The sequence below is a fragment of the Tachysurus vachellii genome, chromosome 2 (assembly GCF_030014155.1).
Source record: "Tachysurus vachellii isolate PV-2020 chromosome 2, HZAU_Pvac_v1, whole genome shotgun sequence".
Classification (NCBI taxonomy): Eukaryota; Metazoa; Chordata; class Actinopteri; order Siluriformes; family Bagridae; genus Tachysurus; species Tachysurus vachellii.
This window is the reverse complement of record NC_083461.1, coordinates 28,064,932-28,077,070: the sequence shown is the minus strand read 5'-3', so window position 1 is coordinate 28,077,070 and position 12,139 is coordinate 28,064,932. Positions and strand designations below refer to the sequence as shown.

At 40.9% G+C, this 12,139-nt stretch overlaps 2 protein-coding genes across 2 annotated transcripts; one reads left to right on the top strand and one right to left on the bottom strand.

The window, feature by feature from the left end:
* Positions 1–4,008: 4,008 nt before the first annotated feature.
* Positions 4,009–9,218, bottom strand: LOC132860511 (clathrin heavy chain linker domain-containing protein 1-like). The gene is made up of 11 exons (XM_060891778.1): positions 9,032–9,218; positions 8,421–8,608; positions 7,482–7,615; positions 7,189–7,390; positions 6,833–6,948; positions 6,635–6,734; positions 6,051–6,157; positions 5,809–5,980; positions 5,457–5,659; positions 5,038–5,217; positions 4,009–4,329 (listed from the first exon to the last, which is right to left on the bottom strand). The coding sequence occupies exons 1-11, from the start codon at positions 9,194–9,196 to the stop codon at positions 4,133–4,135; spliced, it is 1,764 nt and encodes a 587-aa protein (XP_060747761.1). The 5' UTR covers positions 9,197–9,218; the 3' UTR covers positions 4,009–4,132.
* A 536-nt stretch (positions 9,219–9,754) lies between these two features.
* Positions 9,755–12,017, top strand: rps27a (ribosomal protein S27a). Its single transcript, XM_060864131.1, has 6 exons — positions 9,755–9,827; positions 9,940–10,004; positions 10,386–10,440; positions 10,574–10,659; positions 11,616–11,747; positions 11,828–12,017. The coding sequence occupies exons 2-6, from the start codon at positions 9,957–9,959 to the stop codon at positions 11,975–11,977; spliced, it is 471 nt and encodes a 156-aa protein (XP_060720114.1). The 5' UTR covers positions 9,755–9,827; positions 9,940–9,956; the 3' UTR covers positions 11,978–12,017.
* The last annotated feature ends 122 nt before the right edge of the window (positions 12,018–12,139 follow it).

Here is a 12,139-nt window from a genome sequence, read left to right as displayed (position 1 = left end):
AGGCATAACAGCTCAGGGAGAAAGTCATGCCAGAGTTTAAAGCTGTGCTCAGGATTTTGTTGCACCAGGTATCGTATTGCCTCTTCTTCCCCCGTACACACTGCTGCAGTATTGCTGCTGCACTACGATCCTGATGAGACAGCTAAAGTGACTCGAGTGTCTGCCTTGTTCTCAGATCTAAATCTTCTGGGGTTTTTTTTTTTGCAAGTCAGACTCAAAAGGAGGGCTGAAATGTTCTTTGGTTGTTGTCTTTGAGGAGCAGAAATTAATTAAAACGTGAATGCGTGTCAGCGCTGGAGGGGAAGGCGTGACATTGGGGTGAAAAAAGAATGTATGAATGCATGAGAGAGAGAGAGAGAGAGAGAGAGCGAGAGAGAGAGATGCTGCAATGCCAAATCAAACAGCCTTATAGCGGTATGATGCAATCTGTTCATCTGCAAGCCTGAAGAATGTGATGGGAAACTTGACTGTCACTCTGCGTCACACTGAAGTCTAAGTAATTTACTCTAATTATCCACCAGGATCGGGTTCTGACGTGTTCATATTTTGTCTAAACAAGATAAATGAGTGATATACAGTATATTTTCCTCCTCTTTACAGTGCCTGTAAAGTCAGTTATAGATTTCAGTAGAATTCATTTAAACGTAAAATGTGTTGCTTTGTTTACTTTTCATGTTCACTGGATGCAGCCATTTTGATTGAATCACTGAATCACTTGCTGGACTCAGAGTTGAGGACATCCTGTATCTGTCCCTGTCTCTGTCCCTGCCTCTGCATCTGATCTTGCCCTTGTCCTTGTCTCTGTCTCTGTCCCTGCCTCTGTCCTTGCCTTTGTCCCTGTCCTTGTCCCTGTATCTGTCCCTGCCTCTGCATCTGTCCTTGCCTTTGTCCCTGTATCTCTCCCTGCCTCTGCATCTGTCCTTACCCTTGTCCCTCTCCTTGTCTCTGTCTGTATCCCTGTCTCTGTCCCTCTCCTTGTCTCTGTCCCTGTCCGTGTCTCTGTCCCTGTCTCTGTCCTTGTCTCTGCCCCTCTCCTTGTCTCTGTCCCTGTCTGTGTCTCTGTCTGTGTCTATGTCCCTGTCTATGTTCTTGTCTCTGTCCCTCTCCTTGTCTCTGTCTGTGTTCCTGTCTCTGTCCCTGCCCCTCTCCTTGTCTCTGTCCCTGTCTGTGTCTCTGTCCCTGTGAAATATGAAACTTTAAAATCTCATAGTTGCTTTTAAACATGGAAGCCAAATAAGCTAGAGCAGGATGGGTGGATGGATGGATATTCATGCCAATGGGAAATTCACAAAATCAGTTTCCATAACCATTATCCAGGCAATAATGCATACAATAAAACTCTAAAAATGAATAATAAATATTCATATATAGTTCTAATAATTGTTTATTAGTACAGAGGTCTATTCATTATACCGTATGCCTTCTGAAGTCAGTACTCACTCTTTAAGAAGAACTAAAATATATATTTCATATAGTTTCGTCTTAAGTACAGATGTTTTATTTATCACATTTCAATAAAACAACATGGCCGACATGAGAACATGGTCGATATGACTTTGTACCAACAATATGTACCATCTCACGTTGTGGTAAAGAGATTTGCTGAGAAACACTGAGGATTAGAAACGTCTGCTTGCTCTGCAAATTTCACCAGCGTGGTGTATTTTATATGCTTTTAGAGCACTGCGTATACAGGAAGAACCTCACGGTTTCAACCTGATGCGTTTTTATTATTATTATTTTTTTTAATATAAAAGACACAGGATTATCAACTGTACAAGGAGTTTAAAAATCCCCCTCTCTCCTTGTGCCAATGGTTTCAAAATCCCCCCTTCTCCCTCTCCAGTGACTGCATTGGGACTTGATGAGCCATTTTCCATTTTTCGCCCGTAGGGACATTCACACAAATCAAAATATCAGCCTGGCTAAATTTAAAAGCAATCCAGATGAACATGTTGGAACGGAATGAGACTGATTGTGGACACACACACACACACACACACACACACACACACACACCGAATGCTTAGTGAACATCAAAAATAGAAAGAAATGCAAATACAATGGTGCACACTGAAGGGGGATTTGCTGACCTTTTGAGAAACAGCTGTGAAAAGAAATGACTGGGGAAAAGAGAATTGAGATTTGTGGTGACGGAGAGCTTCAAACTTCTTGAAGGAAGCAAGTGATCACCTTCAACATCGCTGGACACTAACTGGTGTATGAGAGGTGGAGAGCTGGCTGGAGGGTGGGAAAATTAGGTAGCGTTTCTTTAATTATAGTTTAATTCTGGATAAAATCAAGACGCTTTAATGTTTTGATAGAATGTCTAGACCTCGGGTGTGAGAGCTGAGCTGCAGGGAGGAAAACAAGCCGACTGAGCCGAGTCGAGTGAGGTAAAGGGCCGAGTGACACTGCAGTTGTCCAGCCACACACACACACACATGCAATAACAATGACTCGGCGAAAGGTTCAGGCTTGACCAGACTCTGGATAGGAGATCAATAGCAGCTGGAGTGCCAAAAGCTGAGGCTGCCCTCCACACACACACACACACACACACACACGCACACACAAACACACACACACGCACACACACACACACAAACACACACACGCAAAAAACATACACACACAGACACACAAAGCTGCTGTGTGTTTATTGTAGATCATCAGTGGAACAGGAGAATGGTATAATTAAAATTTTTTTATAATCTTTATAAAATTGTGTTATTTATTATATTATATTATGTCATATTAAGATTTGTAAAAAATTCTCTCAAATAAAAATAAATAAATAAAACTAATTTACAGTTAAATTTAATGTTTTATTCATTCATTCATTCATTCATTCATCTTCTCCCGCTTATCCGAACTACCTCGGGTCACATCTCAGGTGTCATCGGGCATCAAGGCAGGATACACCCTGGACGGAGTGCCAACCCATCGCAGGGCACACACACACTCTCATTCACTCACGCAATCACACACTAGGGACAATTTTCCAGAGATGCAAATCAACCTACCATGCATGTCTTTGGACCTGGGGAGGAAACCGGAGTACCCGGAGGAAACCCCCGAGGCACGGGGAGAACATGCAAACTCCACACACACAAGGTGGAGGCGGGAATCGAACCCCGACCCTGGAGGTGTGAGGCGAACGTGCTAACCACTAAGCCACTGTGCCCCCCTAATGTCATGTTTTAGATTAATTTTATTAAATCTACTAGTCATCTACTGACTGCTGATTGTCTAAAATAAAAACAATGACGAATGGAACACGAAATCAACGTGATGCTTCGATTTATGTAGACCTTTCATTATTTTTTAAATGAAACGTGACTCAGTTGTAATTAAATGTATTTTATAGAATAGCAGCTCAGTGTGATGCAACTGAGAATACAAAGAATTCTTTTATTTTTAATATGAAAATTAAACTGGAAAAAAAGGTACATTTTAATTAGGCTGAAAACAAAAACTATAGTAAATGAAAAAGTGTCTAATCTACATATTCCATTTGTTAAAGATGATGATGTACAAACTGATATTAAAATGAAATCTGTAAGAAAAAACAAAGCTTTAATAATAATAATAATAATAATAATAATAATAATAATCGTCATCATCATCATCATCATCATCATCATCATGCGCTGTGTGTGTTTGGGGATAACTGACAAGGTTCTGTGTGTGTGTGTGTGTGTGTGTGTGTGCGTGTGTGTGTGTGTGTTCTGGGAGAAAATGATCACTGAATGTGGGTGTTTGTAGACTGAGGAGGCGTCACTTGCTTTCATGTGCCTTGTTACCATAGTGGCTAAGTGAAGTGACAAAGAGCTCAGTGTGCTGCGGGGGAGATCACAAAGCTGGCCTTCTCTCTCCTGCAAAAAAAAATTACACTGACCTGCCAACGACGGCACACACATCTAACCTAAAAAGCGAAAACGCCCCACAATGACGTGTTTAATTACTTTATTTATTGTTACAGTTTGCTCGTCTCTATGTGCTTGCTGTATTCTAAAAAGTGCTGATGCACTGAACAGGAAATAATGAGTGTCTCTGAAGTCCATGATCATCGAGCAGGGGCTGTGTTCGGAACATTTTGACTCACGGGCTCCTCCTGGTGGTCGGATCGCTACATGAAGACGTGCTCTATGAGCTCGGCACCGTCCAGGCCTGGAGAGAGGCGCACCACACCGTCCTGGAGCATCAGTGTGGACATGATGTCATGCGCCAGGAGAAGCCGGTCGGTTTGCTCGCAGCGGGTGGCGATTTCACTCCAGCTCTCCACACTGCACATCTCATCCTCCAGGATGGTTTCCTCTAACGCACCTGTATAAACCACTGCTGTTAAACTTTACAGTGCTTCTAAACCTCTGAGAGAGACACACTCTGGTAACTGTTAGGTGTTAGAATTGAGAAGAAAATCACACTTTGACTTTCAGGGATCGAAGCGAACCTCTATCTAATCCAGTGGACAATCGAGAGGAGGATAAGTGTTCTGTGGACCTCAGCACAGATTTCATCACAGTATTATGAATTAAGACTTATTAAGGCTGATACAAACTAGAATAAAGTTTTTTAACAAACTTTTCTAGCTTGATCAGAAGTGTGTCCGGAAATATTAAAAGTGTTAAAGACTTCTGCACAATGCACGTATTTTTATGCACAAAAGTTTCCTGGGTTCTTGTCTGCCTTAAATTCTGCATCATTTCGGTCTTTGATCACCAAAAGTGAACAGATTATCTCTAAAAACATTACGAAAATGAGAACGAAGATAATTCTGAAATGCGTAAGACGCGTGGTATATAGTGTAGAAGAAGTTCAGCTGGAACGCAACCGATTTAACACGTGGAAGCGTTAAATTCGTGCTTTCCGCTTAGCATCAAATTCATATCGACGGTGCCAATACTTCTGAGAGCAATGTGTTAAATCTACAATACATCTGCCTGACAGATGCTGCGTATGAGACGACATAATTTAGAGCATACTGTGTGTTAATTATCTCTTATATAACTGTGTGTGTGTGTGTGTTCCAACCTTGTCCTCCAGCCTGAATCTGCTCCAGCAGTTGGAAGACCAGATCCTCCAGTTCAGAGTTGAGAAGATAACAGCAGATAAACTCAACGGACATCAGTGGCGGTGTGCCGTCACCCGGCTGTGTGAAATCCTGCAGCAGATCCACACTGGGAAGTTCCCTCAGCATGAACACACAGTCTTCTGTGAAATAAATATACAACCATGCGGAAGAAGTCTCCAGTTTCAGTGCTTTGTATCGGACAGAGGGAAAGCTAGCAGCTACGTTGTAGGCTACCGCATGTGTATAATTATTACATAGTAATACGTGTATAGTTATAGACGTATATAAAAACACTACAGAGATCAGAGTTTCTTCTCTGAATAAATGTTTTCCTGAACTTTAGGATGTTGTGTGTGTTGTGATCGATGGTGTTTCTCACCGACTGTGAATTCTTTGTTGTAGTAAATAAACTCTAAAGCTGCTCCAGTCAAACCTCGTCTGCACATGCTCAGTGCGGCTTTTCTGCGCACGCCGCAAGCCGAGTAAACGATCTGAGCCAAAGCCAAGCAAGTGTCCACTACACGTGGGTCATCATGTCTATGGCTACAGATCAGATCACCTAATTCCTCAGTGTATGTAAGCCTGTGGATGTAACATGACAAGAGATCAACTTCTCGTTCCAAACAGAACAGTCATTTCCTCCAGGGTTGAGCAGAAACCTAAAAACCTGTTGTGATTTTCTCCTCGATCACATTACGTCCAAGAATAAGAGATTAAATTTTTCTTGTCACCTGTGTTGAGACACCGCAAACATCAGCAGCTCGACGTAGCCGTGCTTCAGGGCACATCGGACCCCCTCCAACGACAACTTTTCCGGCAGCGGTTTCCCAGCCGGTGCCGAAACCATCAACAACCGGAAGAAGAACAGCACAGGATGAACCGCTTCCTTGTACACCGAGATAGCTTCAGAAAAAAAAGACGAATCACTAAGCCACAGTTCCACGGTGCTGCGGAAGAACGTGACGAAACGTACCTTTGAATTTCTCCAGGACGTCGATGTTTCTCAGCACTCCGTGAGGAGACATTGCGGCGTGAAAGGCGGCTGTCTCGTAGTCGCCGGATTCAAACAGCTTGACAAACCTGTGGATGGTGGAAACAAAGCAGCTGATTAAAGCTCTATGTAACGTAACCATCACGTTTAGATTCAGTCTCATGAAGGTACCATTGAAAGATTGAAGACAACTATCAATGACAAAATATGAAAGCTAAGAAGTTCAATCAGGAAGACATGTGGCTTGATCCTGGGTACTGAGACAAAGAAAACCGAGAAGTTTGAAGGAGTCTCCAGAGTCAGAGCTTTGTAACAACAAGTCCAACAAAGTGATCGTGAAGTTATGACGGTTTAAAGCCGCTATAAGTTAAGTGATAACAGAAACTTGTTTTTTGACAACATTCGATGTAACTACAAATAGATACAAAGTATGACATGCCATTCTTTAATAAATAAAAACAAGCACTACACTGTGGATGAAATGATGTTTATCCAAAGCTAAACATATTGCAGCTTTAAGAAAAGCTTTAAGAAACTTATTGCAGATTCAAGAAATCTTGCCAAACCTCTCGACATAATCCGCCAGACGTTTGGATTCTTTGATTTTACCAGGATCGTCGTGTTCTGAACTACCATCCTGGAAGCCGACGTGCTCGTCTTCAGATACTATAAATGAAAGAAGACGTTGAGAAAAGGACAAACACAAGAAGAGTGGTGTGTCTGCTGTTGTCTGTTACGAGCTGAACACATGGATGAAGCTGAACCTTTAATTTCTGACACATGCTTCAGTTCAGAGGAGAGAAGCTCGAGTACAGGAAGGTGGCTTCCTGATTTTTCCCAACAGCTAATGGTTTCCTTCAGGTATGTCAACTGTTTATACCTGGTGGAAAAGACCAGATGATTGTACATTAGTGTAAATCAGTGGACTCTGTATCTTCTCAATGTAATCGATACTACATTCATGAACTAATTTTGTTCTTAAGCTCTAGAGCTCCTGGATAGTTCAAGTGTTGGAACTTGGAATTTCTTCCTATAGGAAAACTCTCTGTTGACACCTTTAATTGTTCTGCCCAGAAGAATAGATTGAAAATTCCATTAAAGTGTTTAGTAGTGTTCTCACCTGAGCAGCAGTTTGTTGTTTTCTACAGAAAGTTCATCCCTTTGGTTCAGTATGGCCTTAATTTTTACCTCCAGTTCATTCTGGACCTGCACTGGAACATACTGGCTCTGTTTCTTTCTCAACAGTTCATTTCTCTTCTCCTCCAAATGCTCCATATGTTTATCCAAGGATTCTGGATTTAACAACTCACTTAGAGTAAGACCTGCAGATGGAGAAACATCAGGAATAGTTTAAAGCTGAATCACATTTCCAGAGACATTTCAAGTGAAACACATGTGACAGTGTTGAAGTACCTGGTATAGGACCAACGGGAGCTGGGAGCTGTAATGTTTCCTGTTGTTGGGAAACTTCTTGTTTATTTTTGGACTCTTGAAGTCTTTTCATCTCTGAATGTAAATCAGCAGTGTTTCGCTGAATGGTTGCAATCCTGAATAAATAAAAAGCAGGTGTTCTGTAGATTTGTTTTTTTATTCTCATTCCCAGATACTTCTAACCGATCCTACCTGCTCCTGAAGGAATTCTGACTAATCCTTCTTGTTCCCAAAGTTATCCTAAGTAATCCCACTCACTCCTAAAGGAATTCTATACTGTATGATCCCACCCACCTCTTAATGAATTCTAACCAATCCAGTCTCTTCCTGACGAAATCAAGCATTTCTGTCTTTAAAACTAAGTCAAAATAGATGAATAACAACCCTGCACTTTCCTAAAGGAATTCTAACCGATCCTAAATGCTTGTGAAGGGATTCTAACCAATCCATTTGTTCCCAAAGTAATCATAAATTCTGAAGGATTTGAGACCAATTCCAATCTCTACTAAGAGAATTCCTTGCAACCCCACCTGCCCCTTTATGAATTCTGATCACTCCATCCTGCTCCGTAAGCAATTCTGAACTACACCGTACATCCACTCCCAAAGCAGTGATTCTGATTGATCCCATCCAGTTTTGGCAAAACTGCCGATCCCACCTGGATCTCTGAATTCTGTTTGCTTCCAAATACAGTTATGATTAATCCCATTTAGTCTTGACCAATTCCACCCACTTCTAAAGGAATTCTGACCAATCTCGCCTGCTTCTGAAGGAATTCTGACCGATCCTTCCCACTCCTGGACTCAGTTGTCTTGCCAGCTGCATATCCAGCCCTGTGATTTATTTGTTTAATTCCAGTCCCTATCACACCTCTTTCTCTGACTCCCACCTAAATCACTTTGGAAGCTGAAGATGTTTTACCTCTCCTGCAGTTGATCAGCTCTCCTCTGATAGTACATGAAGGATGTGGGTTGAGCCAGCATGGCCTTCAGTTTTCCATGAGCAAGCTGAGCCTGATGCTGATCAAACTTCACTGAAGCAATAAAGTCATCATATTCTTTCTTGATGGCTGTGAGAATCGGTTTGTAAGCCGTCGCGTAGTCGATTATCTGACAAGAGGACATCAAGATAATCACAGAATGTAGGCTAGAAATGTTGTCGGTGTTCTCGTTGAAGCTTTGCATCTCCAAAAATTGGCTTTTTATGAGAAGGAATATAATTTAAGAGCCAAGAAAAAGTGTTTAAAGCCACTTTAGCAGTGGATAGAAATGAGAAGCAAAATGATAAGATAGAATTTTGTTTTTGTTGTTTTTTTTTTTCTTTTTATAATTGCTGCTAATGATTAAATAATGAGATTTGGAGCAAAAATATGGAATGATACGAAACAAAATATACAAATAAAAATTTTAGAAAAGTAAAAATGTGAATTTCCCATGCTCTAAATCACTTAATGCTCAAAATCACTTAATCGTTTATCAGAAAATCTGATAATATTCGATGTGTAGAATTAATATCGATGTATTTAAATGTACCTTATGGAAAGCTGTGCTGTAAATGGTATATCTCTGTTCATCAGGTCCTTCATCGGGACAACATAACTGCTCTTTTTCACTCTTTATAAACTCTTTCAGTGATTTCATAAAACTCCTGTAACTCGTGGATTCACACAGTGGAGCATCTTGTGCATTAAAATCCATCAATTCTTCTGTTCTTCTGATCCTATACACTAATAAAGGTTGCAGTTCATAAGCGGTACAAGGTTGCTATGGTAACGTAGTCTTGTTGCTATAGAAAGGACTGGGTTTATGGGTAGTGTAGTTTTGTTTTACTTTTAGTGTGGTATGACTCCACAATTTCGAGTCGACTCCGATTTTGATTCAGTTGTTATAAAGGGAATCGATAGAGCCGGTTCCAGGAGTCGAATTCACAGATTACAAATTCTGAACTTGTTTAAAATACACATTTATACGGTTTTATTAACTTTATTTGCTGCGTTATTGCTCAGATATTCAGTTAAAAATACATATTTTACTTGTTCACTAGTCACGGCCTCGGAGAATCGATTCGTTTTGTGAACGTCTCACCGTCTTATTTACAGTTTATACGACATAAATATTCACCTGTAGTATTTTTAACTGATCGCGGTTAAAAAGCCTTAATGTTAAACATTTACAGATCATTTGCAAATCCAGGTTATCTATTTATTTTTGTTTATTTTTGAGTAGGCATCGTGATGGACTCCTCGCCCCTGCAAAGCAAGGCGAGAAAACCCCGTAGCGTGCTCCGAAAGCCCTCTTCTCACGATCCGCCATTAGCGAGAGGCTTGTGGTGAGTTGAGCTCCGGCTTTGGATTAAAAAAAACAAGTTAAAAATGTCCACAGATTCATATAGAGATTGATTCCTGATACTTAGGAGACGTGTTTGCGTGTTTTGTGTACAGGTGGATTAAACGGCGAAATGCAGATTTTCGTGAAAACCCTTACAGGGAAGACTATAACCCTTGAGGTGAGCATTAGCTTAGCGTGTGAGCCACATTTCAGCTTCGTTACCTCATTTATTCTCTTGTTTTAAGCCACAACACTGATATTTACCTCAGGTTTAACCTTTAATACTTTTGTCAGCAAGCACAAGTTAAACCGAGCCTTAAACTCGTGCTAAACCAGCTAGTTTGTGTCGCACGTGCACACAGCTCGACTAGCATAACTAGTCTCCATGCTAACCGACGACTAGTTTACACTTAAACCAGTTTTCAGTCTATTTTAACATAACGAGTTGTTGTTTACTCCGGAATGCTGCAGACTTAACATTCAGGATGTGTTTATATACTGATCTATTAGAGATGTTGCTTTTCTTTACATAAACAATGTGATTGTGTTTTAATTCCAGGTTGAACCTTCAGATACTATTGAAAATGTCAAGGCTAAAATCCAGGACAAAGAAGGTAACCAGGTCCAAATGCAGGACGATATGATCGTCTTGTATTTGAGCGTTTAACTTAAACTTCTAGTCTTTAGACCCACCTTTTAACTTCACGCTGAATTTCCGTATAATGATTTATATCTGTTTAAATCCAGGGATCCCTCCTGACCAGCAGAGGCTGATCTTCGCCGGGAAGCAGCTGGAGGATGGACGAACCCTGTCTGACTACAACATCCAGAAGGTGAGCAGCATTTTCAGGGTGCTGTAGAAGCCTCGTGCCCTGTACATTAGTGTTTCCTTTCCTTTGGTGTGTCTCTCTCTCACACACACACACACGACAGCCCAGGAAGGACTGTGAAGAGGTGAATCTTGAGAGAAGAGAAGGGTAAATTATATAGGACTAGGACTTCTTTAAAATGTAACCCAGTATTAGGAACATCATTTGTTTACTTTTATGACAGAAGCCTTTAACCAGAGCACCTTCTCACACCCCCCAAATTACCTAGATTTCTCTAACAAACCACAGCAAAGATTTCTCTAACAAACCTCTGTAAAGTCTTTAACACTACTAAACCGCATTCAGCACTTTAGTGATGTGACATACAGCTATGTATGGTTTGGTGCCCAGTTGTGGCCGACCCGAGACTCGAACCCACAACCTTAGGGTTAGGAGTCAAACCCTCTAACCATTAGGCCATGACCTCCCTGTTTAGTCCATTTAAATTCGTATTCTAGTATCCTGTGTGTATTAAGGCAGATCTGGATTTACAGGTAATTTGTATGAAAGTTAAGTATCTGGTCGTGAGTTTATCTTGTTCGTGTTGCCTTTACAAAACCTAAATGTCATATGTGGATTAGCATTTAGTATTATTTATTTATTGATTTGTCCTTTTTTTCCCCCCGCTCCATGTATGTAGGGGAGGTGAGTGGGAGTGTGAGCATTCAACTGACACAATGCACGAAAATGTATTGTAATTTGTTTACTAAACATTATTTCTTCCACTGCGATGGTTAAAAATCATAATCGTAATTAAATAATAGAAATATAAAAATCTATCCCATTAACCAAAAATCTCTGACTATATTGATTATTAAATCAAATCACACAGCTGTCCAGACCAGACAGCTTAAAAAACTTGCTATTTTAAATTAGTATTATTTAAGATGGTAGAATGAAACCCCTGATGTTTGTTTCAGGAGTCCACCTTGCACCTGGTGCTGAGGCTGCGTGGTGGTGCTAAGAAGAGGAAGAAGAAGTCTTACACCACCCCCAAGAAGAACAAGCATAAAAGAAAGAAGGTTAAGCTCGCTGTGCTCAAGTACTACAAGGTGAGAAACATGAACATACCTGTTGTATGTTAGATGACTACCAAAAAGAAAAAAAAGTCAAAGCTGATTTCTCGTGTTAGGTGGACGAGAACGGGAAGATCCACCGTCTGCGTCGTGAGTGTCCAGCTGACGAGTGCGGTGCCGGCGTTTTTATGGCCAGCCACTTTGACAGGCACTACTGTGGCAAGTGCTGTCTCACCTACTGCTTCAACAAGCCGGAGGACAAGTGAACCGATGTACAGTAGCCAATAAAAATTTTCCACCACCCAATCGCAATGCTCTGGTCTTTCATTTTCACCTGCTTTCCTGTTGTCACGATGCTGGTCTCATGGTGGATTTACTTCATTTTAGCATGAAGACGGTGCAGAATTGTCTAATTCATTTCTCCTAAT

What these genes read in the sequence shown, in the direction of transcription:
- LOC132860511 (XM_060891778.1), bottom strand. Translation starts at nt 9,196, where the DNA reads ATGGATTTTAATGCACAAGATGCTCCACTGTGTGAATCCACGAGTTAC. An exon ending in GCTGATCAACTGCAGGAGAG is followed by an intron (nt 7,616 to 8,420) that starts GTAAAACATCTT and finishes TTATTTATTCAG; the next exon opens with GATTGCAACCATTCAGCGAA. An exon ending in GATTCAGGCTGGAGGACAAG is followed by an intron (nt 4,330 to 5,037) that starts GTTGGAACACAC and finishes TGGTTTATACAG; the next exon opens with GTGCGTTAGAGGAAACCATC.
- rps27a (XM_060864131.1), top strand. Translation starts at nt 9,957, where the DNA reads ATGCAGATTTTCGTGAAAACCCTTACAGGGAAGACTATAACCCTTGAG. An exon ending in TAAAATCCAGGACAAAGAAG is followed by an intron (nt 10,441 to 10,573) that starts GTAACCAGGTCC and finishes GTTTAAATCCAG; the next exon opens with GGATCCCTCCTGACCAGCAG. An exon ending in CTGTGCTCAAGTACTACAAG is followed by an intron (nt 11,748 to 11,827) that starts GTGAGAAACATG and finishes TTCTCGTGTTAG; the next exon opens with GTGGACGAGAACGGGAAGAT.